Source organism: Marmota flaviventris, chromosome 3, assembly GCF_047511675.1.
Source record: "Marmota flaviventris isolate mMarFla1 chromosome 3, mMarFla1.hap1, whole genome shotgun sequence".
NCBI lineage: Eukaryota > Metazoa > Chordata > Mammalia > Rodentia > Sciuridae > Marmota > Marmota flaviventris.
Window position 1 is genome coordinate 52,527,716 of NC_092500.1, and position 26,733 is coordinate 52,554,448.

General features: G+C 36.5%; 1 protein-coding gene across 1 annotated transcript in view; it reads right to left on the reverse strand.

Moving 5' to 3' along the window:
* Nucleotides 1-19,146: 19,146 nt before the first annotated feature.
* Nucleotides 19,147-26,733, reverse strand: part of Tbk1 (TANK binding kinase 1) — a 44,869-nt gene continuing 37,282 nt past the window's right edge. Inside the window, exons 14-21 of the mRNA XM_027925729.2 lie at nucleotides 25,893-26,014; nucleotides 25,708-25,784; nucleotides 25,071-25,110; nucleotides 24,402-24,503; nucleotides 24,195-24,291; nucleotides 23,256-23,362; nucleotides 22,892-22,963; nucleotides 19,147-19,929 (exon numbers count right to left, since the gene is read on the reverse strand). Coding sequence (XP_027781530.1) covers nucleotides 19,878-19,929; nucleotides 22,892-22,963; nucleotides 23,256-23,362; nucleotides 24,195-24,291; nucleotides 24,402-24,503; nucleotides 25,071-25,110; nucleotides 25,708-25,784; nucleotides 25,893-26,014 — 669 coding nt within the window. The 3' untranslated portion in view covers nucleotides 19,147-19,877. The remainder of the gene's footprint in view (nucleotides 19,930-22,891; nucleotides 22,964-23,255; nucleotides 23,363-24,194; nucleotides 24,292-24,401; nucleotides 24,504-25,070; nucleotides 25,111-25,707; nucleotides 25,785-25,892; nucleotides 26,015-26,733) is intronic.

Sequence of the window (26,733 nt, forward strand, 5' to 3'; positions counted from 1 at the left end):
TCACCTCCTGTCACACTTCCACTGATCTGATTTCTGAAGCCACAGGAGCTAATGCTGTATACTAGTGGGGAGAGGACCTCATATCATATGTCCAAGCACAGCCAGTCTAGTGACTTGTTAGGGTTTCAACCTTCCAGTTACAGATATTTCCCCAGCTGTGTCCCCTCTAGACTGTATTGTGGCAATAAAAGTATCCCCATCATACAATGGCATTTTTGCTCACTTTTTATGGTTCTCTCCCTCTGGACCACATCTCCCTATGGAATATGTCGTTGGTATTTAGGAGGTGAACTGACAAGACACAGACAATAGAAATGGGTAAATACACTGAGTCCACAACTAAATTGGAATAAGTTTGGAAATAATGGTTCTGAAAAGTGGGACAGTTTTCTTTACTGCAGAACTTTAATGTGCTTGTTTGTGTTGGGCATCTCCAAGGGGAAAAGGCATGCAGTGCTTCTCAGACTCATCTCACCACAGAATCTTTCATGATGGACAATTTGAAAGACCAAGGAACGGAGGAGACAGAGTTCTCCATTGACATATGTAATTATAATTAGCACATATAATTATAGCTTAATTTAGGGAGATTAATATCTATACACTATTGAATCCTTTCATCAAGATCAGGCATACATTTCCATTTGCTCAAATCATCTTTCATATTTCTGAGAATGTGTCTTTCTTCTATAGATCTTATACATGTCTTGTTAGTTTAATTTTTAAGATATTTTGTCCCTTTATTGATATTATGAACTTAATTTTTTTCTTGTTATTCTTGGTTGTTATTTTTATAAAGAAAAATACTAAGTGTGGCCTACTAATTTTACCTAACAGAATTCCTTATTATTTCTAAAATTATTTTTAATTAATTTATTGTCTTGAGTTTACCTGATATATAGTCATGTTGGGAGAAAACAATGGAGACCTTTACAAAGTTTTCAGTTACATTATATTTTCTTGATGTTTTGCAGGTAGGTATATTAAGAGCAATATTACAACATGGTAATATTGTTGGTGGAGGAAAAATATTATTGGTGGAAACAACGATGTTGAAAATCTTGTCTCCTTCCTGACTTTAATGGAACTATATCAGACATTAATTTTGAGTTTTGGTTTGAAGGATATAATAAAACCAAGTCAAGGGACTATATTTCCAATTATTTTTATTTTACTAAGATTTTTTTAAAAAATCAAAAACAGGGCTAGGGATGTGGCTTAGTGGTAGAGTGTCCCCTGGCATGTTCGAAGCCCTGGGTTTGATCCCCAGCATCACACACATACACACATATTAGAAATAGGTGGTAAATTTTATTATATACCTTTGCAGCATAGGTTGAAAATATCATAGAATTTTCCTATTTTTAATCTATTGGTATGGCAAACATTACTTGTGTCAATACTGAGCCATATTTGCAGTTTTGGGGGTTCTAATTAAACTTTGGTATCTTTTGGTGAAATTTGGCTTTTAACACCCCCTACTTTGTTTGCTCATATAGTGTATAATAAGTTGTTTGTCACTAACATTTCTCAGCCTTGTCTATATATAAGAAATTTGCTCTGAGAGGAACTTCTGTTCCTACATGTCACCTATGGGAAACTGCTGGTTCTGATGGGACAGTCTTTCAATAAACTTCCTTCATCTTCTTCAGTGGTGCTGGGGATTGAACCCAGGACCTTGTGAGGCAAGCACTCTACCAACTGAGCTGTATCCCCAGCCCTTCCTTCATCTTCTGACATAATTACTAAGGACATTTTGGAACTGTGGTGGCCACTTTGGGTAATTGTGACATCAACAAGATTGTTCATTTAAGAGATGCCTTGGAAGAAAAGGGAAAGCTTATCTTGCCTATTTAAAGGAGAAGACTTAATATAGGAGATGTTCATACTTTACTTTTCTTAAAAAATAGGATGGTTTGATAATACTATTAAAGATCTGAATTAAACTTTCAGAAAGAACCCTCCCTCCCTTTGTGTAAGATTTTTTCTGCATCTTAACTTTTTCCTCTCTTGCAGTGGGAAGATAATTTGCCTCCCAGAGTTCTTGTTGTTTCAAGCTTGTTCCCTCTCAGTTGGAGCCAGAGATAGTTTGCTTTCACGGGCCACTAAGGGACAGATCTAGATTTTGGCAAGACATCTTTTCCAACAGACTGATACACAAGAATATAGCAAGATACACAGAGAATAAATTCTACTGGGAGGTTACATCCTGTTCTCCAACAGGTGAGACACTAGAATGACCACCATTTTCCTCTGCCAATTCTTCTACATCTCTAGCTCTTTTTTTAGATTGAGACAGGGTCTTACTAAGCTGCTTAGGGCCTCACTAAGTTGCTGAGGCTGGTCTCGAACTTATGGTCCTCCAGCCTCAGCCTCCTGAGCTGCTAGGATTACAGGCATGTCCCACCATGCCCAGCTCTACCATTTTTTCCTATTCCAAGCAGGTTGTCTCTCTCAGGGTTTATTTATTTATTTTTTTAAAGAGAGAGTGAGAGAGAGAGAGAGAAGAGAGAGAGAGAATTTTAATATTTATTTTTTAGTTTTTGGCAGACACAACATCTTTGTTTGTATGTGGTGCTGAGGATCGAACCCAGGCCGCACGCACAGCCAGGCGAGCGCGTTACTGCTTGAGCCACATCCCCAGCCCTCTCTCAGGGTTTATTCCCCTATGAAGGTGCCCTGGAGAAAACCATTCAATATTAAGAACAAACGGCATGCTGTCTGGCAAGCAGCTCTTCTCTTTGTATTTTTCCCCATATGTGGCAGGGAATATTTGTGTACTCCAGATATGTTTACATCCATCTCCTTGCAGGAAGCAATGAGTTTCATTGAGTCCCTGAATTTCACTGAATTAACTGTTTAAATTGGAGGCAGGGAAGGATGAGAGGGAGAATCAGAGATCTTTTGTATAAAATAAGCCCCCCTTAAAAAAGGCTGTCTTCCAACTCTGACTTTCTGACCATCCTGATGGAGTTTGGTTGCCTTTAAGCCATGATAAAAAAGAATTAAGGATAAAATATTTTAAAAAAATAGATTAATAGGATAGGCTTTTGTCCTTCAAGAAAGTATCCTGGAAACAATTTCCAACTGGTAACTAGTAGTGGTTTGGAAAATGGATCAAGAGCTGGCTGTGAGTGATAGCCCTGCCATAGATATGAATTGGTCAGAATGATGTCTGAGGACTTCAAAGTATCTTGGAGCAAATTATACAAAAAACAAGGCCAGTTTTGATGTGTAGAGCTCCTCTCTATACATGAAGTCTAGATATCATATTTGTTTTAAAAAGACCATGTATGTATGTGAGCACATATGAAAGATCCTTAAACAGGATTTAACATAAGGTGTCAGATATTGTAACAATTCCTAACCAAGTTCTGTTTCTGTAGATGAATGACATGGTGACATGCTACTGTGCTGAGAGCCACAGCTGAGTCGGAATGGCCCCTGGCATTTTGCCAATAGTATTGATTGACAGGTGAGGCATTACTATCTGCCTCCGTCGCTACTTTGCAGTTCTCGTGGGGATTCCCGGGGATTCCCAGAGTTCCCATTGGTTGGGGAAGTGTAGGAGGAGGGATCTCCGGAGGATATTTCCAGCTGCTGGTTCCTGGTTCCTGGACCAGCTGCGTGGCATTCGGGAGAATTCCCCGGGAGCGGGTGTGAAGTGTTTTGGTGGAGTTCAAAAATAAAGTTTGTTCCTGCTTCAGTGGCTTGTGGTTTGTGCCCAGCCAGACTTCGGCATTTGGCGGCCCGTGCGGGGAACGCCTGAAGCTCGGAGGTAAGTGAAATTGCTCGCCCCTAAGGGAAGGCGCGAGAATGGGTGACCATTTCAAAAAACAATGTGTTCTTGTTTTGATTTGTTTTGTTTTTGTTTCAAGCTGCCTATCCCTAGAACTTTCTTAGGCAAACTGGGAAAAATGGTTGGCTCAAGGTTTGAAGTTGTTTGCCCCTGAGGAAGAGATAGAAATAGACCACAAATGCACATGTCAAGAAAATAGGAAAATTGATACAATGATTTTTTGTTCTGTTTTTGTTTCATTCTGTTTCGGTTTTGTTTTGTGTTATCTTATTGGGTTGCGTTATCTTTATAGTAGATTAGAAATTAGTAAAAAATAAACTGAAAGAGTGTTTAGTAAATTGTTAGAGGTTCAGACCATGGAGAAAGACATTTTAGATCAAGCAAAAGAGAAGGTCTCTCGAGCTAGTCAGACAGAGGAAGAAAATTTAAAGGAAGAAAGCTTAGAGGAGAAACAGCTATTAAGGAAAAAGCTACAACAGGAGGCTGCTACTAACACCGTTCTATCACCAGAGGGCGTAATTCAACCAACAACTCCACCTATGGAGACAGCTGAGTGGCCCTCAACCCCTGTAGTTGATAGATGGGATCCTGAGACAGGACCTCAAAGATTAGCATGCCCTGTACTTGAGCAGGCAGGAGGGCAGCAAATTCACTGTGCTTTAGATTTCAAAACAGTGAAGCAGTTAAAGAAGGCTGTAACAACCTATGGTCCTCAAGCACCCTTCACTGTAAGCATGGTCGAATCCATTACCAACTTGGACATGACGCCAGAAGATTGGGCTAGCATGTGTAAATCTGTGCTAAATGGAGGACAATATTTGTTATGGAAGGTTGCCAATGAGGAATTTTGCATGGAGACGGCTAGGCGAAATGCAGCAGCCGGTTACCCTCAAAGAAATCTAGATATGTTGTTAGGAAAAGGACCTTATGAGGGTCAATGGCAACAAATTGAATATGATCCTGCTATATATGCACAAATTGCTGCAGATGCAGTTAGGGCATGGAAGACTTTACAAGGACATGGAGATTTACAAGGTCAATTATCTAAGGTAATACAGGGAGCTAATGAACCTTACGCTGAATTTGTAGATAGGCTTATTCAAACAGCTACCAGAGTTTTTGGGGATACAGAACAAGCAATGGCATTAAATTAAACAACTGGCTTATGACCAAGCAAATCGTTGGTGCAGAGAGGTCATTAGACCATGAAAACATGGAGATTTAAACACATATATTAAATTATGTAGAGACATTAATGAACAAGGGCAGTCTTGGTAGCTGCAGTATAACAGGCTTTAGATGCCAGGCCAAAAACATGCTACAACTGTGAACAAACAGGACATTTTAAAAGGAATTGCCCCATAGGAGGAGGGTTTAACAAAGCTAGGTATCAAAGGAGTAGAATACTGGGTATTTGCCCATGATGCGGTAGAGGGAGACATTGGGCTAATGAATGCCGTTCTCAAACCACCATAGAGGGTACTCCGTTATCAAAAAATGGACAAGGACCAGGTGTTTACCCACGATATTGTGGAGAAAGGCATCAGGCTCCATTGCCAAAAAACGGACAGGGGGGCCCAATGCTCCGGGGCCCATGACCACAAATATACGGGGCACTGGAGGAACCCAGAAACATAATGGAGAAACCTAGCAACACCATCAGGATAGTGCCCAGGACACATTATCCATCAGATCTCTCATCAGATGAACCAGAGGGAGCGCAGGGTTGGACATCTGCGCCTCTGCCAGAGCAGTACTAACTCCAGAGATGGGAGTTCAAATCATTCCCACAGGAGTAAAAGGACCTCTTTCCCAAGGAACAGTAGGCTTATTGTTAGGACACAGTTCTTCTACTCTAAAAGGACTTATGATAAGTCCTGGGGTAATTGATCCCGATTATGAAGGTGAAATAAAAATTATAGCTAGTTCTCCAAAGGGTATATCAGTAATTTCACCAGGAGATAGAATAGCACAGTTATTAATAATACCCAGCCTGCATGATAAATTTTCCCACAGTAGTACAGAAAGAGGTTCCAGGGGATTAGGCTCCACAGGTGTGGATTGGGCTATGCTGCCTTTAAATTTAGATTCTCGCTCAATGCTAAAACTAAATATTCAAGGACATGAATTTAATGGGCTACTTGATACAGGTGCAGACCTTAGCATCATATCTCGTCAAGAATGGCCAAAACATTGGCCGTTACAACAAGCTACTCAAACGCTTCGAGTTCTAGGAGTGGCAACTAATCCCCATAGAAGTGCAATGGTATTAGATTGGAAGGATCCTGAAGGATGTGAAGGAACTATACAGCCATATGTATTGGATCATCTTCCTATAAATTTATGGGGACAAGATGTTCTAGATCAATTAGGTTTGACATTAACAAATAATATCAATCCAAATGCGCTCACTATTAGGGCTAGACAAGGTTTCAGGAAAGAAAAAAGATTAGGAGAACAAGAACAAGGTATAGCAACACCAATTCAAATAGATCTAGGAATAAATAGACATGGAATGGGTTTTCAGAAGGGGTCACTGAGGCAATAAAAATTACTTGGAAATCAGAAAGACCAGTATGGGTTCCCCAGTGGCCCCTGACTAAAGAAAAGATACAAGCAGCCCATGACCTGGTCAAACAACAATTAGCAGAGGGACATATACAACCTTCCATATCTCCCTATAATACTCCCATTTTTGTCATTAAAAAGAAATCTGGTAAATGGAGATTATTGCAAGATTTAAGAGCCATTAATAATGAGATGGTTATTATGGGACCTGCTCAATCAGGGATTCCTCAATTGTCTGCTTTGCCAAAAACCTGGTACGTTTTAGCTATAGATATTAAAGATTGGTTTTTTTTTCAATTCCAATTCATCCTGAGGATAGTCCATGTTTTGCATTTACTATCCCTGCACTGAATCATGAAGGTCCTGATCAGAGATATGAATGGAAAGTACTCCCTCAAGGGATGGCTAACAGCCCAACTATGTGTCAAATATATGTTAACAAAGCAATCCAGCCACTTAGAAATCAAAATCCTGAACTACAAGTATTTCATTATATGGATGATGTATTGTTAGCACACAAAGATAAAAACACATTGCTAGAATGTTATGCCACACTTACAAATTTATTAAAAAAATTATAATCTAGAGATAGCAATAGATAAAGTACAATTAAATTTTCCAATTAATTATTTAGGAGTTCTATTATCCTCAACCATGGTCCGTCCACCAAAAATTCAAATACGAGTAGATCAACTCAAATCACTTAACGACTTTCAAAAGTTATTAGGAGACATAAATTGGATAAGGCCTTATCTAGGCATACCAATAGGAGAGTTGGGACCTTTATTTGATATCCTAAAAGGTCCATCAGATCCAAATTCACCCCGAATGTTAACACCTGAAACAAGAAAGGCATTAAAAATTATTGAAACATATATGGAAAATATGCATTTGGATAGAATTGATATAAGTTTGCCTTTATTATTTATTGTAATACCAACAAAAAATATTCCTACAGGAGTATTTTGGCAAGAAGGTCCATTATTGTGGATACATTTATTCTCCTAACACTATTCTTACTAGGTATCCTGAGGCTGTAGGACAATTAATACTCAAAGGAATAAAAGCAGCAAAGGGAGTGTTTGGAATTTCTCCCAATAAAATTATTACTCCATATACTATGGATCAAATTGATGAGTTAGCTATTGAGTTAAATACTTGGGTAATAATCATGTGTAAATCTAATGTTTCATTTGATAATCACTTATCATCTAATCCTTTGTTGTCTTTTTGGTCTTCGCATCCTGTAGTTTTTCCAAAAATGACAAGAAAAACACCTATCATGAATGCTCCAAATGTATTCACTAATGGGTCAAATAACGGTACAGCAGCAGTAGTTACCCCTGATCAAACTTTTACATTTTTAGTACCCAAACAATCAGCTCAAAAGGTTGAGCTTAATGCAGTATTACAAGCTTTTGTGATGTTTAAAGATTCTGTGTTTAATTTATTTTCTGATAGTCAGTATATAGTTAATGCTATAGTATCCCTTGAAGATGCTGGTAGGATTTCCCCTTCATCTACTGTTTTCTCTTTGTTTTCCACTATACAAAGTTTAATCTTGGACAGAAAAGATCCATTCTTTATAGGACATATCAGAGCCCATACAGGATTGCCTGGAGCCCTTAGTTTGGGCAACGATTTAGCAGATAAAACTACACATGACATACATATTTTCTCTACACTAGAAGAAGCTACAAATTTTCATAAAAGGTTCCATGTCAATGCTAATACTTTACAAAAGCGTTTTAAAATAACTAAGGAACAAGCTAGACAAATAATAAAACAATGTCAAAATTGCTTTTGTCAATATCTATTTTATTATTGCAATTTTTTTTTATTCACGTGATTTAAATGGTTTAATTTAAATTGGGTAAACAGCTGTTGAGGATTGTTTTAATATGTGAACAAATAAGGAGGTTAACAGATCTGTTTGTTTACTTTTACCTTTCCTTTTCATTATATTTAATAATTCTGTTCAGGATAATGTAAATTGTTCAGAAAATTATTTTCTTAGTACCTGTTGGAATGTTACATAATTTTTTTTTTTTTTTTTAGCATCATTGCCAGAATTCCTATCTTCATCCCAGTGCTGGTGAAGACAAAGATAAAACCAAACTACAGCCTCTTTGATAGCTGTCACAGTAAACTGTATAAACTGATGCATCAATGAATAATAACTCAAAAAGTAATGCTCAATCAAGGAGTCGATTTACTTTGGGAGGATATGGACATATTGATAGATTTCTCCGCTTTGAACTGCTTGCAGAACTTGCCTGGACTATGTATCACTTGTATGCATTGTGAACTATCTGTTGGTGCAGCGAATTGTGGTAGTGCTGGGGTATCTTTGCTGATGGTGTCACTGGTGGTACAATTTTTCAAAGGAGTCGTCAATTGGCTTAGTGTCGTGGCATTTCTGTATCCTCCTCCCTTCTGCTAATGATGGTCTAAAATTTGGGGGCCAACAGAGGTGAGGCAAAGAACTTCACCCCCCCACTGGCACCAAGGCCAAATTTGGGGGCCAACAGAGGTGAGGCAAGAACCTCACCCCCCCACTGGTGCATAGGCCATTCCACAAGTATGGCTATATGCTGGACCGGTAGTCAGTGATGGGTATGATCCAATTGCAGTGGTACCAACCTAAGACAGGAGGCTGGACGCCTAGAGGTCAGCTCATCCGATGACAGGTAAGGACCATATGTTGTATTGGACAACCTACAGGCACGGTCCCTAAGCCACATTGCTTGTTGTTTAATTAAACAGAAGGGGGGAGATGCTGAGAGCCACAGCTGAGTCGGAATGGCCCCTGGCATTTTGCCAATAGTATTGATTGACAGGCGAGGCATTACTATCTGCCTCAGCCGCTAGTTTGCAGTTCTCACGCTACTTTGGAGTTCTCATGGGGATTCCCGGAGAGTTCCCATTGGTTGGGGAAGTGTAGGAGGCGGGATCTCTGGAGGATATTTCCGGCTGCTGGTTCCTGGTTCCTGGACGAGCCGCATGGCATTTGGGAGAATTCCCCGGGAGCGTGTGTGAAGTATTTTGGTGGAGTTCAAAAATATGAAGTTTGTTCCTGCTTCAGTGGCTCGTGGTTTGTGCCCAGCCAGACTGCGGCACTACTGGACATCAAGTAATCTTTCCCTATTAATTTTCTTCAACAATTAAGCAGCTGCTTTGTGTATCAGGTATTGTTGTATGGCATTTATGGAACTGAAAGGAACCTTTAAGATCAAGACCAATCCCTATGTTTTAGAAATGAGAAAGCTCAAGTTAGGGAGATTTAAATGACTGCCTAGGTCAGCTCCCAGTAGCAGAAGCCAGGTTGGACTCTGAATTCCTTTGATCTTTCCACCAGAGTACAAAGCTCTTGAACTCTGCTGTTTCATACTTAGCTGGGGTTCCACAACTAGATTAGAAATGGCTCCAGGCCATGAAATGTTGGTTTTTCTCATATACCTCTCCACATTTTTCTCTCAATACCATAGAAACTCAAGGGGCTTAAAATTTGTATTGAATTCAGATGTGTCCTTTCTTCCTAATTCATGCCTCGGGGTGACTTATTATCTTCCAAGTGAGTTAGAGAGCTGAAGGAGAGTAAACTAAATGAGTTATGCAGCAGCAAAGCCATTTGAGAGCCTTTACTTAATTAACATTAAATACAAATCACAGGTTTTGCCTCAAAAGTTTTCAAGTGGGGTTGACTAGACTGGAGGTACTAAAAGAACCTTAGGTTATGGTAGGATATTGATTAGTGATAGGAAAAGTCTAATCCTGAAGCAATAATCTGACCATGGGGCTGGGGATGTAGCTCAGTTGGTAGAGTGCTTTCCTCGCATGCACAAGTTCCTGGGTTCAATCCCCTGCACTACAAAATAATAACAACAACCTGGTGTTGAGCTACCTTTTGTTGGTAGCCATAATACATCAACTCATAAGAGGGTGGAGCAAAGATCATGGGATTAGCAGATTTTAAGAGTAAATTCATTTTTTTCAAGTTCCCAGAATATTTTTTTAACTTTATTTTTCACGTGGTGCTGAGGCTCAAACCCAGTGCCTCACATGTGCTGGACAAGTGCTCTACCACTGAGCCACAACTCCAGCCCCCTAAATTCATTCTTTTAATTCAACTCAAAATCTTAAAAGACTGTCTTCATAAATTGATTCAGTAAAACAAAGAGTTATCTATACAAAACATTGTGCATCAAACATTGCAGATAAAAGATTTTTTTTTTGTGTGTGTGTGTGTGTGTGGTATAATGGTACTTGGGTTTGAGCCCAAGGGCACTCTACCACTGACCTACATTCCCAGTCTTTTTCATTTTGAGACAGGGACTTGCTAATCTGCTGAGGCTGGCTTCAAACTTGAGATCCTTAGCTTTTCGAGTAGTTGGGATGCCATGCACCATGATGCCCAGTTAAAAGATAGTCCTTGATCATGAGGGAATATAGTCTTGTAAGACATGTATTAAATAATCTCATTATGATAGGGTAATATCTCAACAAAAAAAACTTTCTTGTATAAGATTGTGTGTAAGTAAAATGCTGCTTAGAAAACAGGCCATTAGTCTCCACCAGAACAGTACCAAGCTTTACTTTGGAAAAATTGATGACCTAATCTTCTAGGTTAGATTATCCATGGGTGAAGACTACTATATGTAAAATACTCAGTAAGGGTCACATGCTCACAGTGTCTGATCTTTACGTTCTCCAGTACTGTGGTGTGGTAAAAGAGCCCTAGACGAAGATCAGGATAATCTGGAATAGGTTTTGCATCTGCCCATGTAATAATCTTGGGAGGCTAAGATGGTTAGCCTTTTGGAGGTAGTTTTTTCATCTTCGAAATGAAGAAATTAGAGAAACAATTTTCCTAAATTCCCCTCTATTGCTCTAATGTCTCAAATTACACTATTCTACCCATGAGGGATAGTATATATACACAGAGATTTATAAATAATTAAGCTAAATTCCTCATATTTGGTAGTGAAAAAGAATGAAAGAATATATTAATCCAAGCAAAACAGATGACTGAAATATATACTTATATTTTATACATTTCATAATCCCTGGTGATTATAGATCAGAATCACTTTTGTTTTAATTAGAGGAGGATCTGGGCAAGGTAATTCATCATGTCCTTATGTTTGATTATCAGACAAGTGGAAATAGTTAAGCACTTAATATATAATGCTGAGCTATATGGGTGTGGAAGAAGCCTTTTTAGAACTATGATTCAGCTACAAGATGAGACATCATGAAGTGAGAGAACTGGCTTACCTTAGTCTAAGTGGTAAAACTAACACTGGTCCCCTAGAGTATGCAGGCAAAAGCAGGGCTCTGCAGGAGTTTTAGATACTAGACATGGAAGTGTCAACTGATCCTCCATTCCCTTTGATCCCCTCTCCTCTGACCTTAGCACTCTCTAGTCAGGTAGGACTGGATAGAAAATACAGAGTTTTGTGCAGTAGCATCCTTAGTGTGCTTAAAATCTCACACCAATAAATACCTGACTGATGTATGCTATATTAACTAACCCAAATAAGACATGAGGTCCATTAATTTTTTTAGTTTCCTAGGGAAAAGTAGGGGAACCTACCGTGATTTATTTATTTTTCTGTGTGTTATAAGAGATTTTAGTACAAGAAGCAAGTTAAGGTTCACTGAAAATAAGATTTTTTTTTAAAAAACGAAAGTCTCCATCTCTCTTTAGAAAACTTTTCTGAAGCAGATGCCCAAAAAGGAAAAAAAACTGGATTATAAAAATGTTTGTGGCTTTTTATAAAATGTTTTTTTTTAATTGTAGGTGGAAACAATACATCTATTTTTATTTTCACGTGGTGCTGAGGATTGAACCCAGTACCTCATACTTGCAAGGCAAGCACTCTGTCACTGAGTCTCACGCCCAGCCCTGTAGCTTTTAATATCAATACTTTAAAAAGTTTTAAGACCTCTATCCCTCTTCCTTTTGCCCTCTAACCCCCCCACCCCCAACACCACTACCACTTCAGGAAAGTTAGTAATAGGAAAAAAATGTATTTGAAACCAAGCATTAGTCTGAAGTAACTTACCTCCTTTTTGGCTCCAAAGCAACTTGGATTTCTGATTCTTTGAGCAGATCAGAGATTTGGGTAACCAGTAAAAGAAATGGGCTATTCTTCTGAAGGTTTTGTTAAAGTCACTTCTTATGGCCATAGCTGAGACCAAGAGTTCCAGAGTGACTCTCCACAGAGCATGGATGAGGAACACTGTGACACCCACATGTGACACTTTGTGAACTTTCCTTCAGCCAATGTGTCTGGAGACCACCTGTTAGCCCTAAATCCCCTTTCTCTGTCATTCCTTTGACTTGTCCTTTAGACTTTGGCCCTTATAACTAGAAACCATATTAATAGATGTTCTTTCTAAAGAAAAGAGTTTAAGCTGTCTTAGGAGAAACTCTAACCTAACGTAACAGCTGACAATTTTAAAGCATGGATCCCTTGACTTTCTTCACAAAAACAATTTTCAGAGAGGACTGAAACCACCACCACCACCGTATCCAACTCAGGATCCAATAGAATTGTCAATGGCAATTTGTAGGACTTAGATAGCGACTGACAAGCTATCTCCCAAAGGTGGCCTTGATCCCATTTTATATATTTTTTTACTGGAAAAATGACACCTATTTTAAACCATGACAAGAATTTAGGGCGAAAAAAAGAATTTGACTAATTCTTATAAGACAAGAAATATGTGAGTCTGATTTCTTTCCCAAGGTCCTGTTTTGATTTCTAACATTTTTTTAAAAAAATATTTATTTTTAAGTTGGACACAATACCTTTTAAGTTGGACACAATGCCTTTATTTATTTTTATGTGGTGCTGAGGATCAAACTCAAGGCCTCGCACGTCTAGGTGAGCACTCTACCTCTGAGCCGCAACTGCAGCTCCATGATTTCTAACATTTTGATAAACAATTCTCTTTAACTTTTCTTTAACATTATTGGCCCTGATTTCTAGCTGTCTATTATGTGACTTGAACTGAAGTTCCCACTAAAACTACATCTAACATTTGGGCTTTGTGCATTGTTTGTGAAAAGAAAGGAACTTCTTCATGTAGTCATATGCTTTTTAGTACCTACAGTAGCCTGATGCAATATTTGAGCTCCTCCCCCCCCCCCCCTTCTCTTTTGGTGGTGCTGGGGATCAAACACAGGACCTTGTACTTGCTAGGTCACTGAGCTGCTTTTCCTGGGCTTGCACAGTACATTTTTGGAGCCGATTTACACTCCAAAGAGAAATGGGGGATATTATTATATTGCCAGTTTTTATTTCCAGATCATATGCTTTTGGTTGATACTCCACTTCAGTATTTGTTTGGAACTTGGACTTTGAATCCTCTTGAAGTGACAATCAGAAATCAAGTCCAACTAAAACAACAGTGTACAGCTTTTTCAGATACTTTTGTCTTCTTAAAAATGTGGGGTAGGGAATACAGCTAAAACAATACTGTTGGGCTGGGGTTGTGGCTTAGTGGTTAGAGTGCTTGCCTAGCACACATAAGGCACTGGGTTCAATCCTCAGCACAACATAAAAATAAATAAATAAGAGGCTAGGGTTGTGGCTCAGGCGTAGAGTGCTTGCCTAGCATGCGTGAGGCACTGGGTTTGATCCCCTGTACCACATAAAAATAAACAAAATAAAGGCAATAAATAAATACAATAAAGGTATTATCCACAACTAAATATATATATATATATATATATATATATATATATATATATATATATATATATAAAACATTATTAAGACTTGTTTAAACATTTTATTCTCAACAGTGTCTGCCTCCAGAACCTCTCTGTTTTATTTCTTCACTTAAAAAGCTTTTTTTTTTTTTTTTTTGAGACAGGGTCTTGTTATATCACTCAGGCTGGTATTGAACTTCTGGGCTCAAGGGATCCCTCTGCCTCAGTTTCCCCGGTGCTGAGACTATAGGTATGTATCGTCATGCCTGATTTCAGTTTTTTGTTTTTTTTTTTTTTAAATTTTTTATTGTTGGCTGTTCAAAACATTACATAGTTCTTGATATATCATATTTCACAATTTGATTCAAGTGGGTTATGAGCTCCCATTTTTACCCCATATACAGATTGCAGAATCACATCAGTTACACATCCATTGATTTACATATTGCCATACTAGTGTCTGTTGTATTCTGCTGTCTTTCCTATCCTCTACTATCCCCCCTCCCCTCCCCTCCCCTCCCCTCCCCTCTTCTCTCTCTGCCCCCTTTACTGACATTCGTTTGTCCCCCTTGTATTATTTTTCCCCTTCCCCTCACTTCCTCTTGTATGTACTTTTGTATAACTCTGAGGGTCTCCTTCCATTTCCATGCATTTTCCCTTCTCTCTCCCTTTCCCTCCCACCTCTCATCCCTGTTTAATGTTAATCTTCTTCTCATGATCTTCGTCCCTACTCTGTTCTTAGTTACTCTCCTTATATCAAAGAAGACATTTGGCATTTGTTTTTTAGGGATTGGCTAGCTTCACTTAGCATAATCTGCTCTAATGCCATCCATTTCCCTGTAAATTCTATGATTTTGTCATTTTTTAATGCAGAGTAATACTCCATTGTGTATAAATGCCACATTTTTTTTATCCATTCATCCATTGAAGGGCATCTAGGTTGGTTCCACAGTCTAGCTATTGTGAATTGTGCTGCTATGAACATCGATGTAGCAGTGTCCCTGTAGCATGCTCTTTTTAGGTCTTTAGGGAATAGACCGAGAAGGGGAATAGCTGGGTCAAATGGTGGCTCCATTCCCAGCTTTCCAAGAAATCTCCATACTGCTTTCCAAATTGGCTGCACCAATTTGCAGTCCCACCAGCAATGTACAAGTGTACCCTTTTCCCCACATCCTCGCCAGCACTTGTTGTTGTTTGACTTCATAATGGCTGCCAATCTAACTGGAGTGAGATGGTATCTTAGGGTGGTTTTGATTTGCATTTCTCTGACTGCTAGAGATGGTGAGCATTTTTTCATGTACTTGTTGATTGACTGTATGTCCTCCTCTGAGAAGTGTCTGTTCAGGTCCTTGGCCCATTTGTTGATTGGGTTGTTTGTTCTCTTATTGTCTAATTTTTTGAGCTCTTTGTATACTCTGGATATTAGGGCTCTATCTGAAGTGTGAGGAGTAAAGATTTGTTCCCAGGATGTAGGCTCTCTATTTACCTCTCTTATTGTATCTTTTGCTGAGAAAAAACTTTTTAGTTTGAGTAAGTCCCATTTGTTGATTCTAGTTATTAACTTTTGTGCTATGGGTGTCCTATTGAGGAATTTGGAGCCCGACCCCACCGACTGTAGATCGTAGCCAACTTTTTCTTCTATCAGACGGCGCGTCTCTGATTTGATATCAAGCTCCTTTATCCATTTTGAATTAACTTTTGTGCATGGCGAGAGAAAGGGATTCAGTTTCATTTTGTTGCATATGGATTTCCAGTTTTCCCAGCACCATTTGTTGAAGATGCTATCCTTCCTCCATTGCATGCTTTTAGACCCTTTATCAAATATAAGATAGTTGTAGTTTTGTGGATTGGTTTCTGTGTCCTCTATTCTGTACCATTGGTCCACCCGCCTGTTTTGGTACCAGTACCATGCTGTTTTTGTTACTATTGCTCTGTAATATAGTTTGAAGTCTGGTATCGCTATACCGCCTGATTCACACTTCCTGCTTAGCATTGTTTTTGCTATTCTGGGTCTTTTATTTTTCCATATGAATTTCATGATTGCTTTCTCTATTTCTACAAGAAATGCCGTTGGGATTTTGATTGGCATTGCATTAAACCTATAGAGAACTTTTGGTAATATCGCCATTTTGATGATGTTAGTTCTGCCTATCCATGAACAGGGTATATTTTTCCATCTTCTAAGATCTTCTTCTATTTCTCTCTTTAGGGTTCTCTTCTTCTATTTCTCTCTTTAGGGTTCTGTAGTTTTCATTGTATAAGTCTTAAAAATTTGTTAGAGTAACTAAATTTTCTGCAGCTCTACCTCAAATACAAACACATGGATAAAACAACAGAGTGGGGTGAAATCAGAAACACAAGGCAATTTTATTTCTGCCTTTTTTTTTTTTTTTAAGGAGAGAGAGAGAGAGAGAGAGAGAGAGAGAGAGAGAGAGAATTTATTTTTAATATTTATTTTTTAGTTGTAGGCAGACACAACATCTTTTGTTTGTATGTGGTGCTGAGGATCGAACCCAGGCCGCACGCATGCCAGGCGAGCGCGCTACTGCTTGAGCCATATCCCCAGCCCTTATTTCTGCCTTTAATTACAGCTGTGACTATGGCTGTAATTGTGAGGGGAGAAAACTGTTGACAACATAGTTGAGAGTGCTTATTCTTACTGATGATTCCTTAGGTAATTCCAAACAATGTATCTCTTGTTTTTAACCATAGAACATCACAAAAAGTGAACATTAGGGCTGGTTGTGGCTCAGTGGTAGAGTGCTTGCCTAGCATGCATGAGGCACTGGGTTTGATCCCCAGCACTACATAAAAAAACAAAAAAACAAAACAAAAAAACCACAAAGGTATTAAAAAATGAAACCATGTTTTAAAAAAGTGAACATTAAAAAAACCTCCAGAAATAAAAATCAAGATTATTGTAACTATTTTCTGTATAATTTACTGATGAAGATATAATATATTCTTCAGTGCTGAGCCTCCTGCATGTTAGGCAGGAGCTCTACCACTACTTTTTTTTTCTTTTAATTTATTCTTATTTATTTCAGTACTGGGGACTGAATCCAGTGGCACTTTACCACTGAACCACATTCCCAATCTTTTTTTATTTTTTGAGACAGGCTCTTATTATGTTACTGAGAGTCTCATTAGTTGCCAAGGCTGTCCCCGAACGTGCAATACTCCATCTTAGTCTCCCAAGTTGCACTATTGTGCCCAGTACTAAGTATATTTTTAAAGAAATTTTTGAAAAATTTTATATTTTATATATTTTTATATTTAAGAAGACTCTTTTTGATATAAGATAATTAAGTCTGTTAAGCCACAGATGTAATAATACTTGGTAATTTCCAAAATAATAGAAGAATTTAAATAAAAGAATAAAAAATTTTTTTCTTTTGTGATGCTGAGAATTGAACCTTGGGCCTCAGAGAAGCACTCTACCACTGAGCTACAACACCCTAGCCCAGAAGTTGGAATTTTAGGAGATTTAATAGGATTATTTTTCAAATTTCTTTCTTAAATCTCGAATTTCTTTTTATTTACTTGAAGCCACCTCTTCTTTTCACATATTTTATGTTCACTTACTTCATTTTTATTTTTCTGTAGTCAGAACTATAGCCTCACTTCTATGTTAAGTGCTAATCTACTAATTTCTACATTTGTTATATATTCTATATTTTATATCATTAATTCCCATCATTTACAAACAGCCTATTATTGAAAACAAAAAAGCAATTAAACTGGAGATGAAACTTATTGTAAAACTAGTTTCAGCAGTCACTAAAACTTTAGTAGTCTCTGAAAATTACTAGACTGGTACACCATGTATTTATTGACTGTAAACAAAGTTTTAAATGAGGATTTAAAAGAAGTTGGGTGTGGTGGCACATGCCTGTAATCTTAGCTACTACTCAGGAGGCTGAGGCAAGAGGATCACAAGTTTGATGGGCAACTTGGCAAGACCCTGTCTTAAAAAAAAAAAAAAAAAACAAGCTGGGAAGTAGCTCAGTGCCTGCCTAGCATTTGCAAAGCCATGAATTCAGTCTTTAGTACCACAAGAAAAACAAACAAACAAAAACCCCTGTTTCCATGTTACTATAATGGAGAAAACAAAAAACCTAAAAAATCCAGTAAAGTTAAAAACTACAAATGTAGAATAGATTATATTCCTACCAATCCCACTAATAAAAATACTAATAGAAAGTGTTTGTTTACTGGTATTCTTCTCTCAAAATAAAAATAAAACCTGAAAATATACCACCTATCCACATAATCTGAGTAAAATTTTATCTATAAAACATTTAAACAATGCAATTCAAGATATATATGTTAGATGGTAAAATGGAAAATTAAAATCAAGAGGGATTAAATGCCCCTTTGTTTCACACACTCTAGACTAAGTAGGCATTCAACACCAAGTAACTGCACAACTATATAAATAAAAATAGTTATCTCTGAGTTTATTTCTATGATGTATATGTGTGAAACTGAAATTTCCCTATACAAAAAAATGCATCAATAATCTCAATTAAAATCTTAATACATTTTCAGTTTTAAGATGATTCAGTTCTCAATGTATCATGATAGTCAAATTTATTTACTCTTTAGTACGTATTATCTTTATGACACAGTTGTGTATATTCATCCTTCAATAGTGTGATAAGCCAAAAACCAAAATCAAAACAAATAAAAATTCCAATGAATAAAATAATTTCCAAACAATCTTTTTGTCTAGAACTCAGAATAGATATTTCAAAGAAAAAATTCCATTACAATATGCATAGCATAAATTCATGAAAGAACTTGAAATTAGTGGGTTTATAAGAAACACAAAACCGTCACCCCATTCAGTATGTTGAGAATAATTTACCATCACTACCCATATGCACCTTTCAACATATAACTTTTGGGCTGGGAATGTACCTCAGTGGTAGAGTTCTTGCCTAGCGAGCACTACTCTGTATGAACTACCCTGGGCTAACTCCTAGCACTACAGGAAAGGGAGGGAAAAAGATGATTTTTGTTTCTCATACTGGATAAATAGAAACACATGAACTTTTTACGTTAAAATTGAGAAATTTATTTTTTTCATGAAATAGTAAGCAGAATTAAAGAAATATACAGCTTTAAATAATTGAAATGACCTTAAAATTTTAATGACAATTATACACTTATGGCCAAAAATGAATAAAGTAATTAATTCACTTTAAAAATTTTGTTCAATAATTAATCTGAAATTAAACAAACAGGAGGAAAACTGGGCTCTGGGCACCTTATAAAATGAAATAATGTACATTTACCCTTCTCAAAAAAAAAAAAAAAAAAAAGTGACTCCAATAAAACAGTGGTTTACTTCTGCTCCCCACTCACAAAAGCCACCTTTCTATTCTAACCATTTACAAACTTGCCAACTATTAGTCTTTGATTTGTAAGGATGCCAATTTGGTTCCATTTAAAAATATTCCAATAGGCAGCTGGAGAAATATGACTTCTCCAGCTTTCGTCAGAGTGAAGGACCAGCATCTCAATTTGTCAGCCAGTCATGGCTTTCTTCTAATGCTTGCTGAGGTCAAACTGCCTCGTGTAGTTATAAATGTTAAAAGGCAAAATTACATCTTAACAGCAGCCAAAAATTTATATATTTTATGTATTTACAATATTATACATATTTACAAGACCACATCAAATACTGAATTGTAGAAATGAGAGACCACCTATAAAGGCTTTCATTTAATATCCCAGCATTATCTTGTGCAAACTGAAATTTTTCTGAAACTTCTTAGAAACCTAAAGACAGTCGACGTTGCGTAGGCCACCATCCATGGTTAAGGAACCAAACCTAAAACACACAAGAAAAGAAAAAAGATAATCTCAAAATGATTCACTGATTTGGCTCCCGAGGTTGGCTGGTTAGTTTGTTTTTCATTGCTGGGAAATGAACCTAGGGCTTTGTGCATGCAAGGCAAGCATTCTACCACTGAGTTGTAGCCCTGTCCTCTAACACCTGAAATTTCAAATACTACTTTTGGGGGGAACAGTTATTTTTAAAGAGTTTAAGCAACTATTCATTCTATTTCTTTCTGAACAAGAGTGGTGTTATCGTAAATAGATAAAAAAACACAACTCAGTGCCTTGAGAAGACTTTAAAAAAAAAAAAAAGAATATGGGAAGTGATGTAAATGTGAAAATGTTAAGAATCAGATACTTTCTCATAAAAATTTATAAGCCAAGAAATGGAGTTGGAAGTGTGACATTCAAGGGATAAGGTATGGAATCTTTCTAGAACAATAAGTTTTTTTTTGGGAGCAGTGGGAAATAAAGTTGGGTTCATGTAAGCTGGGAACTGACCATTATATTCTTGAAAATATGAATTTAGACTCCAATTTTTAGGTAATATCTGTTTAGAAATTTTTGAGCCAAAGAAGTGGCATGGCTACATCAATACTTTGGAAGACTATTTTGGCTGTAATGCCCATGAGAGATGGGAAGAGCCTGGGGCTAAGGAAACAGGATAGCAGGTTATTACCACAACTTCCACATGAAGAGAGAAGCAAGTTGAATGAGGGTGGAGAGGGGAAATGTGAAAGTATGTTGAAGAGAGATCACCAAACTTGAGAGGGAGTAAAGGAAGTATGTACATAAAATAATTTATGTTTAAAGGAATAGAAAAAAAGGTAGTCCCACTAAAGAGAATGAGGAAATTAGAGGGGAAACTAAGTTGGGGAGGGTGATTTTAGATAAATCAAACAAAAAACTGAAGTAACAGTGGGATACACATGTGGAGACAGCAGTACAATATTCTGCATAAGACCTGGCTTCCATTATAGGATGAGCATCCCTAAACTGAAAATGTGAAACTAGAAATGATTCAAAATCTGAAACTGAGTACTTAACATGAGGCCACAAAAGGAAAATTTCACAGCTGACCTTATGACAAGCTGAAGTCATAATGCAAGCACACTAAAAATATTGTATTATTCACTTCAGCCTAAGTGTAAAGTTGTATATAAAAAACAAAGAGATACAATTTTTGTACTTAGACTTGGGTCTCATCTCCATGATATTTCATTATTTATATGCAAACATTCCAAAACCTGAAAAAAAAATCTGAAATCTGAAACACTTCTGGTCTGAAACACTTTGAATACCCTTTAGTTCTGTTAAATCTTAAGAAGTCACGTAACATTTATGTTAAGATTATGTGATATTATATTACTAATATGCTGTCGAAAACATCTGCAAATAAAACACAGGATAAACTGACTTACTAGGTGTACTTTAGGAATTGGGTAATTTCATTCCATAAGGCATAATGATTCAATATAAAAGTTTGTTAAGAATTTATCTTAATAGTCTCTTCTTTCTAATCTTTAGCCTTATTGGATAAATTTAGAATTTAGCTAAAGTTGTGAAGAAATTACAAAGTGGATACCATAAAAAAGTGATATAATTACTATCTACTTTCTATAAACAAATAGAAAAAAATAATTAAAAAAAAACTTAACAGGTTAGGGCTGGAGTTGTGGCTCAGTGGTAGAGCGGTCACCTACCACGCGTGAGACACTGGGTTCCATCCTCAGCACCACATAAAAATAAATAAATAAAATAAAGGTATTGTGTCCAACTACAACTAAAACAAAACAAAACAAAAACCCTAATAGGCAGAAGAAATAAAATTTGAACATATAAAGAGATGTTTAACATTGCTATTAACCAAAGAAATATATACTAAAAGAAGATCTCAATTTTTACTAAAAAACATTGGCAAACGTTTAAAAGACTGATAACATTCAGTGTTGATAAAAGCATAAGTTTTGTCTGTTTAGAACATACAACTCTTTAAAAGAATAAACTGGCAATAAACTTAAAATTTAAACGTGTATACCCATAAATTTCACATCTAGAAACATTTAGATTTTGATCCCTCAAAAACTCTTATAAAGTACATGAAGAGATATACACAAGGATGTTCACTGGAGCATAATTTGTAATTGTGAAAAATCAGAAACAATTTAAACCAAAAGGAGAGGGTTAAATAGATAATGGGGAAACTCTCAGGATATAGGAGACTGATTTCCTGCTTCAGCTCTAGGCTGTAAAGCACCTGAAGGAAGAGAATACAGTGTGAAAGTATCCTGCAAAGGTACACAACATCACATAACAGGTAATTTTATCAGCACTTTAAGGGTGAGAGTGTGTAGAGGAGTACCTATACGCCTGAAAGAGAAATCGTTCTGCAGAGCCAAAAATGACTGGATTTCTCTGAGGGACCAGGATCTGAAAAACAGCCATCCAAAAATGGTTTCTTTTGGCTCTGCATGTTTTTCAACTCTCTTTTGGTCTTATCTATTAATATTCTGTGGATAAGCAAACACCTAGGTCTTCAAAGAATTGCATTTCCATGTGGCACTCACCTGCCAGGAGGTTTCCAGAGGGTTCTGGAAGTTACTCAGCACTAATCAGAGTGCTATTCTATAGGCAACCCTGAATCCCCAAATTTAAAATCTTTGTTCTAATGAACAAATGTTATGAAAAGTCATGTGGAAATATTTTCGGGGGACTGATTCAAATAGGCAAATAATTCTATTAACCAATGCTTCAATAAAATGGAATCAATCAACTATTAGAAGGTATCACAAATTCATCATCATGCTGAAAGAAGAAAACATAAAGGTTCTGACATTTTTGTTCCCTTCCCAATGCTTAACCACTGATAGAAGACTGACAGATATAAACACAGATGTGTACTCACTCAACTGCAAAGAAAATCAACAACACAGGATGAGTTTTATATTACTTACCTTTCTAAAATATGATTATTTTCAGCAAGTTCTTTAACCACCCCTTCCATCTCTTCCTTCAATTTCTTCATACTATAATACAAAATATTTAATTAACATTATCAAACACCATATTCACAATCAACATCAAGATTTTAAAATTCTTTTTTTTTTAAATATTTATTTAGTTGTAGATGAACATACAGTATCTTTATTTATTTTTATGTGGTGCTGAGGATCGAACCCAGTGCCTCACACATTCAAGGCAAGCACTTTACCACTGAGCTATAGCCCCAGCCCCAAGATTTTAAAATTCTTAAGAGCAAAATTACAAACCAAAGTTAAAGTAAATGAAAATATCTTAATTTCCAAGTAAGTTTCTTACCCAAGAGTCATTTCCACTAAGGTGTTAGAACTTGGATAAATTGGGGTTATGGTATGTATGATTCCACTGGAGGCCGCAAACATTTTCTGAGGCAGAGTTTCTTGTAACTGAAACATCAAAAACCACATAAGAGAACAAAAGTACTTACTATAGGTCATAGATCAAGTGTTTTAGCTTTTAGTAAAGTCATTTACAGCTTTAAATTTCTATTTTTTTTCTAATATTTATTTTTTAGTTGTAGTTGCACACAACACCTTTTTTTTATTAGTTGTTCAAAACATTACATAGCTCTTGACATATCATATTTCATACATTTGATTCAAGTGGGTTATGAACTCCCATTTTCCCCCCGTATACAGATTGCAGAATCACATCGGTTACACATCCACGTTTTTACATACTGCCATACTATTGTCTGTTGTATTCTGCTGTCTTTCCTATCCTCTACTATCCCCCCTCCTTTCCCCTCCCCTCCCATATTCTCTCTCTACCCCATCTACTGTACTTCATTTCTCTCCCTTGTTTCCCACCCCCTTTCCCTTCACCTCCTCTTATATGTAATTAATACCTTTATTTATATGTGGTGCTGAGGATCGAACCCAGGGCCTCACACATGCTAGGCGAGCGCTCTACCGCTGAGCCACAACCCCAGCCTCAGCTTTAAATTTCTATTTTAAAACCATCATGACACAATAACAAAAACACTTTTGTTACTAACAACAAAAGAATGGTTTAATAGATGTTTTTGGTTATAAAACATGAAAATTCTTATAATTTGCCTCAAGGTACATACCAAAAAATGGGTGAATACAGATGAATATAGGCATGTGAAACCTGTCCTGTTTCTCCCTTTTTAATCATTATGAGACATAAAGTAAGAATTTTAATTTTTTCCTAATGGATCAAAGCTTTTATTCTAGATACTTTTGAAAGCTGTACCTCATTAGTATAGTCTTGATACTTTGATACTTCTTCTTCAATATCAAAACACTGATTAGTTAGAGATAATAACTGTTTCCTAAGATGAAGCATCTTTCTGAAAACCAAAAATAATCCATTAGTAAGCAGTCTAGTGAAATATTTTCACTTAAATATATACATTATATTGTAATTACCCAACCATTACCCCAAAATAAGTTTACTTACCTCATCCATTCTTCTGACTTATCCAAAAATGCTTCATACTTTTTAACGCATTCATCTGCAAAGTGGGTCATAGCTTTTGTTGCATGGTAATACAGTTTTTGCCTACAATTTTAGAAATAATCAAAGAGGTTTACATGAAGTTCATGTAAAAATAATCAAAAATAATCAAAGAGGTTTACAAGAGTTTCTTGTAACTACTTGTTTCTACTTCCAATATTTAAACATTTTCAAATATATATAATAATATATATAAAATATATATACATAATAATTTTGTAGCTTTAGAACATTTATAGTAGAAAGCAAAGGTTTTTAAGACAGACATAGCAAAGGAAGAAAGAGAAAGTTCAAACTGGAGAATGTTAACAAAAATAAACTGTCCTCGCCTCTGTTTCCTTTGCTCTACCCTTATGCAATCAGAGCACATGAGAGAGAAGTTGACTTGAGAGGAATAGGGATTTTTCTTCCCTCTCATTTGTCTTTCTTGATAACTTCCCAATCAGGGACCAGATGGACAGGCCTCAAAAATGTGCACCCATAGCACCAATCCTTTAAAAGTTTAGATTAAAGTATATATTTTTTATTGTAATTAATCACAATTTTCAGAAGAATTATATTAATAGAGAAAACCAAAACAGCACCAAAACAACCAATTAAATAGGTACTTACTTATCAAATTTGTGGATCTGTTCTTCATTGTAAGCTAGTCCTAGAAATAAGAAAATGTATACTTTTGTTAATGTAGAATCATAATATTACTTGCACTGTTTTTCCTTTTTTGAGATTACTGCTTCAAAAAGGTGAAGAGTTTGAAGCAGATGTCACAGACCTATGGCCTAAGGGTTTCATATCACTTATAGATAGAGGTTTATTCTTTGGTTTGTACAGTGTTAACATTAAAAAAAAATTAACTGCTAATACTTAAAGATTGGAATATTTCTAACAAAAGCTGTATTTCTAACTTCTCTTGAGAAATGAGAAACCTGGGGACCAGGCTTTCTGAACAGTGGCTCTCCCTCTTAGATGGGCTGTCTACTCTCCAGTCTCAGTCCTCACAGGCCAATCTCATTCTTGTCTGTTACCTGCCCGGCCCTGAAGCTTTGGATTTTATGAATTAAATTATTCAAAAGGTTGTTTTAAGAATAATTTTTAGTATATTCAACCTCTTTCCTTACAGAATTCTATCTGTGGAACAAATAACTCAAGCAGCCACCCTTACAAATATACAAAATTAATCCATCTGAATTACAACTAACTACCAAGGCAGGCTGATTCATTAGATTAACAAATAGAAAATTTTACTTACTACGTTCTGCTTTGTCTTTTTTGAACTGATAGTAAATTTCCGTGATGCAGTTTAATAAGACCTGTAGTTTTTCTACACTATTTCAAGGAAAAAACAAAAAACAAAAAAATCCAACTAAATTAATTGAATCAATGTGAAAAAGGATATTAATAAGAGCAGAAACTACTCATAAAACCAGAACCTACTTTCTGTCTTTTGGATGGGTGCCTTCCTGATGTGCCCATGCATCTGTCAGCAGTCCACCTGGAGATAACCTGCTGTCGATATCCTGAAGACTTGTTTCTATTGTCCCCTGGGAACTGGAAAGCTAAATAAAAACCAGTGGGTTCAGATCCAGATTGCTGAAGTCAGAAATGATAACCATGGTGCCAATGGAGTCTGGACATTTCTTTGTAGACTGCCTCAAGTGAGGGCAGATTAATTATTTTCATCTTTAAATACAAGAGCAGTTTCTTAGGTTGATTTCCACCAAGAGTACAATATAATAATACAACATAACACTAACTAGTACTAAAATATTTTATAAAATGTTTCATACAGTAAATATTCTGTGTGTGCGTGTGTGTGTGTAGGGGGCGTTTAGGGAGAACACTAGGCAAGTGCTCTATCACTAGCTCTACCACCCTAGCTCAGTAAATACTGTTTAAAAACAGATATGTGAAATATGTATCTTCAACTAACATTTTTTTCTATAAAAAATGATTAGTATTCTATATATTATAGAATTATGAATATGAAATAGGAGAACCATTTGCATAGTCCCAAGGATAAAGTATAGGATATATGATTTGTGCTCTCTAGAAGTTCAAGAAAAGTAGTTCCTCTTAAAAATAGAAAATGAAAAAAACCTCATCTAAGATCCTATTCATTTAAGTTTAGTAAATTTATCATTTTCCTACCACAGAACTAAATATTTGTAAAATTTGAGAAAGGATGAAGGTTAGCCTTAAAGAATAAATACTCTTAAATATTTTAAGGGTCTATACACTACTGCTTTTCATTTTGAAAGAGTCTTAAGTAATACTA